Source organism: Magnolia sinica, chromosome 17 (genome assembly GCF_029962835.1).
Source record: "Magnolia sinica isolate HGM2019 chromosome 17, MsV1, whole genome shotgun sequence".
In the NCBI taxonomy this organism is placed as follows: domain Eukaryota; kingdom Viridiplantae; phylum Streptophyta; class Magnoliopsida; order Magnoliales; family Magnoliaceae; genus Magnolia; species Magnolia sinica.
The window spans coordinates 73,569,953-73,574,947 of NC_080589.1; the positions used below are offsets into that span (position 1 = coordinate 73,569,953).

Below are 4,995 nucleotides of genomic sequence, written 5' to 3' on the forward strand. Positions count from 1 at the left end.
CTTTGACCACTGTCTTCCTTATGGGGAATAATGGTTCCAAATCTACGAAACTTCTCTGAACTCCTCGTAGAGAAACTCCTCGTAGAGAAACCCTAAATTTATGGGGAGAAGGAATTAAAATTAATTCTAAAAAATCCAACATAATTTGATTGATGATTAAAAACAAGATTGCACCTCCTTTAAATAGGGATGCTAAGCCATGAAAGAAGTTTCAAATCAATCTACAACTAAAACTCTTATAATTTGCAACTTACTTATGGACAATTATGATTTTTATTAGCGTGCATGGTTTTCGGCCAAAAGTAGTGTTTTATTCGCCTTATCATTATTAGTACTTTAATTTTTATGTTGGGCACAACTCTTAAAGCCCAACGGATGGAGAGTTATACTCAAATTAAAACTTCTTATAACTAGTAAAAATGAAATTAAAACACGAATTCGACCATCAATTTGATGGTATTTCCCAAATTCGGCGTGAACAACCTGGCATAGTGGGTCGAGTGTCTAAAGTAGCTCGTTCTATCCAAAATCATATATTGTACATCCGATGACTCATTTTGGTTTATGAGATACCTTCGTTTTAAATTCTGACAGTCCATATCACTTCTATCATTGGCTAGACCTTTTCTAATCCATCTTGGCCATGAAACTACCCGCAACCTGCTCTACATCAGAAAATAAGGTCATGTGACAGTTCAACATGGTTTTAAGACTCCCAGCAGTCAGATGAAAGTAGTCAGAGCAAAAGCACCTCATATTTGAGACAAAGATCTAAGCATCATCTCCAACTTAAATAAAAGGATTTGCCTTCGGATTCCTAGAAAGGTTTATCTGGTGCCGATGGGAGTGCTCTACAGTCCACGCTCTCCCAGCCAACCTTATATATATATATAGAGAGAGAGAGAGAGGTTTTTATGGAATGCCTTTCATTTTTATACCGTCATTTTGAGAGTAATGACCATTGGACTATTTTTGAAAATGATAATAATAACACCATTAAAAATGGCATATCTTTGTATATGTTGATGGAAGGATTAGTTTGTTTTGCTACCTACTTCTTGGAACGGTTTAAATCACTATCCACCTACTCTTGAATTGTGTAGATTGTCGTGGACTAAATTCGAACAGTGATCTAAATTCCAACCTACTTATATTTGATCGGTCCAAATCGCTTACACCTAGTTTTGAATAGTTTATATCTTTGTTCATCATCTTGTCCAAATTGTTATCTAAATTAGTTAGCACTTTCTAAGAGTATTTTAATTATTGTCATAAATAGGAAAATGGTTGCTGCTTTAATTTGGAGTAAAATGGTAAAATAAAGAGGCACCTTAAAATGTGGGGTGATCTCTAAAGGTTTGTTTCGTTTTTCCAATTTTTTAAGAAAAGTAAAGCAATGAACTATGGTTATTAATTTTATATTTTTGTTTAAACATAAAGTATGGTTACTAAATCGAGAGACAAATAAACTTGTAAATGAAATGTATAAAGTAAATTGTATTCTTTATATTTTGATATTATAAAATTACTAATTTTACGAGTGATTTCGGGGTAAGATAAATAATGTAGCAAATCCATCATTTCAATCAACAATGTTATCATACCAATTAAAAGAGTAAATAATCACTAACCATTTACAGTCATTTAGCTATTTATTTAATCATTTGCTGTTGTCACCGTGGGTCTCGGTTGAATTACTCAAAAGATGGGCGGCATTTAACAAAATTTTCAACCATACACCCTTTTGTTGAATATTCGAAAATGTCGTCGTTGGCCCGAAAAGCTGTAGTCATATATTCAGAGAGAGAGAGAGAGAGGGAGAATGTGTGTGTGTGTTAAATAATCACAGATTGATTTCCTTTTAAGATATTGAAACAGACGCCATCCACTCACAACAGGAATTAGGTTAGGTGGACGGCTAAGATCCACAGACAGATGTGACACGTGTGGAGTAAAAAGAATGGTAAGAAGTGAGAAGCACGTGTCAGGAAGGGGCTGGGGTTGGGGTGGACCATATTCCAGCAATCTAACACCTTCGCGCCTAAGTATCGCCACCTCTTCTCCCTCTCTATAAATAAAATCTTGTCAGTACTCTAAAATCTCAGGGGACGGACAGAGAGCAGTTCCAATTTTCCAACAGAGAGTCGAACACTGGTCGTACTGCCATTTCAACACACTCTCTCTCTCTCCCCATCACAATCTCTCTCTCTGTCTGTTATATCGATATAGGCATACAGTTAGGTATTGGGAGAGATAGACATGCTTGCATATGTTGGGGAGCCCAAGTGCCAAGCGCCCATCTCAGTTTCTCAGTCGATAAAAGGAGAAGAAGGTTGGGAGTGGGAAGGATTCAACGTTTGGGTGAAATTGAAGAAGCTCATTTTCCTTCTATTTTTCCCTCCTTCAAAGGGCTAATTCAACTATCTCATCAAAACATAAATGGGTCTCAGTTCTAAGCAAGTTTGTAGCGACAGCTTGGATTGGATGCAGGTACTTGACTCTCTTCTTCTCTCTTTTCCCCCCCTTTTCCTTCTTCTTTTAAAGATGTTGGTGTTCTGCCTTTCTAGCTATTTTCTGGGTTTTCTTTGGTATTTCGAAATAAACGTATTCAATGTTCCAAAACTAAAATGAAATAAACTTTCTTTTATTCGCTAGAAGATTGTACAGACAGAGGCAGCAAAACCCAATTCAACAGAGACGGTAGAAAACATTCAGGGGAGTCTACTGTCTCCCAACGACAGTTACTCCACCAATTCTTGAAGATTCAAATAACAAGTAAAAAAAGAAAAAAGAAAAAGAAAATTCTTCTCACTCTACCATTCATAGATAGGAAATATTTTTTAAAAAAGATTGAATTTTGGTGTTTAATTTCACCTCCCTCATGATTTGCAGCAGAATGCTGTTTTGGGTATTGATTATTGCTTCCTCTTTTTTTACTTAAAATAATTATCAAAATTAAAATAAAAGCTATTGATTGAATGAAGTGGATCAAATGAAATATATCCACCTTCCTTACATAGTATCACTTCCGCAATTCACACACCCAGAGTTTCACATGCTCACACTCTGTTTTTTTACTTTCTTTCTTTCTTTCTTTTTTAAAATTTTCAATCCCATCCAAGTCCCAGTTCATTTTTCATACTCCTCTTTGATTAATAGATAATAGAATAGGAAGCTGAAAAAAGGTTGGATTTGTGCTGCTGTTATTTTATTCCAATGCAGAACTTGCTGTTGCAAAATGGAAGCTCGGAGCCCCCCAAGCCATCACAAGCAAGGCAGCACCAGCAGCAAACACCGCCCTTGGAGTGTCCGAGGTGCCATTCAACCAACACCAAGTTCTGCTACTACAACAACTACAACCGATCCCAGCCACGCCATTTTTGCAAGTCCTGTAGGAGGCACTGGACCAAAGGCGGCACCCTCCGTAACGTCCCTGTTGGTGGGGGACGCAAGAACAAGCGCCTCAAAACCGCTGCCACCACCTCCCACCAAAACACCAATGCCACCACCACCACCACCACCAATACCAACACCAACATGGTTAGTCAGCACCAACAGCGGCCACAGCAACAACAACCACCTACTGCCCATGTAGATCAGAAGAACATCTCTGAAATTCTGTACCGAGCCCTGCACACACCACTGCCACAACCTGATTTTGTCAATAACAGCAACAGCAATAGCAGCAGCAGCAGCAGGTTGGTGGGTTCACTCCCTTCTTTCCCTCTAATGCCCCAGTTGCCACTCTTCACAGACATAAGCCCCTATGACAACGTTTTTTCTTCCTCTTTGTTCGAGCAATCCCATCTCTATAACTACACTGCCGATGCCACCAAAGATGCAATCTTTGAGAATAGCACAGAGAGTAGTCTTCTGTTGCCCTCATCTATGACAACAACAACAACAACAATAGCTGCAGTATCATCACCAATCACCACAAGCAATTACATGGAGTCTGGTAGCTACTGGAATTGGGACGAACTTGGGCTCTACTGATGCCAAGCTGAAATCTGAAGACGATACAAGACAAGCAATCTAATCATTTTCAGCAGTTATAATGTCAGTTTCTTTCTTCATCTTTATCACCATGTTATTTTGTTATAGTTGTGGTTGTGGTCGTTGTTACTCTGCTGTTACAGAGAAAGGTGGACAGAAAAGACTCTCGCGGTTTGGGGTTGAGGCGTCAAAAGAAAGATTATGGGGGCATCTTCTACTGATCATGTAAAAGGGTAGGAATAGGATTTTACGGGAGAATAGGATAGAGAGGTGGGTTTCGTTAGGATCTTGGGACCGATTCTTAGTGTGTTTGTACTGTAAATATGATATTTCATGTCGTTCGTATGCTTTTTCTCTCTCTTCCCCTGTCAACAGGTTCATGTTTAAATCAGTCCCGATATATAAGAAATTCGGTCAAAAGAAGGCAAAAAAAATCTAAGTCTAACAACAGAAATGCCACGAATTCAAACAATGAAGAGTTAGGCGTAATACTGCTTTTATATATATATATATATATATATATATATTATTTTCATTTTTCACAGCACACCAAAGTTTTGGATGAAAGTAAAAATTGGGGCCTGGGGGGTTTTGTTGAGGTGCTGCTTCACCTGGACCGTCCAGGTTTTAGAGTCACATCTGGTATGATGAGTTCATGAAGAAGTTTGCATAAGTTTACGAACTGGTGTGCAGCCGAGATATATATATATATATATATATATATATATTTATTGTGTGTGTGTGTGTGAATATATGGATGCTGATTAAGTTATCCCGCCAAGTGGGTGCGGTCCTAATTGTGGAGCTCACCTTGATGCATGTGTTGTACAATCATGCTGCTCAATAGTTTTTTCAATCCATTATAGGGCAGGGTCCCAAAGATGGGGTAGATACAAATCCCACGTGGACCACATAGTAAAAATTGAATTCCAGCATTAAAAGCTTTTTCGGTGCCACAAGTTTTGAATCAAGGTGTTATTTGTGCTTTCCTTTCATCCA

The 4,995-nt window shown here is 38.3% G+C and overlaps 1 protein-coding gene across 1 annotated transcript; it reads left to right on the forward strand.

Annotated features, from left to right (window-relative positions):
• The first annotated feature begins 2,101 nt into the window (after nt 1-2,101).
• LOC131231250 (dof zinc finger protein 4-like) lies at nt 2,102-4,349 on the forward strand. Its single transcript, XM_058227382.1, has 2 exons — nt 2,102-2,490; nt 3,223-4,349. Exons 1-2 carry the CDS (start codon nt 2,440-2,442, stop codon nt 3,994-3,996), a joined length of 825 nt encoding a protein of 274 aa, XP_058083365.1. The 5' UTR covers nt 2,102-2,439; the 3' UTR covers nt 3,997-4,349.
• Nucleotides 4,350-4,995: the final 646 nt, after the last annotated feature.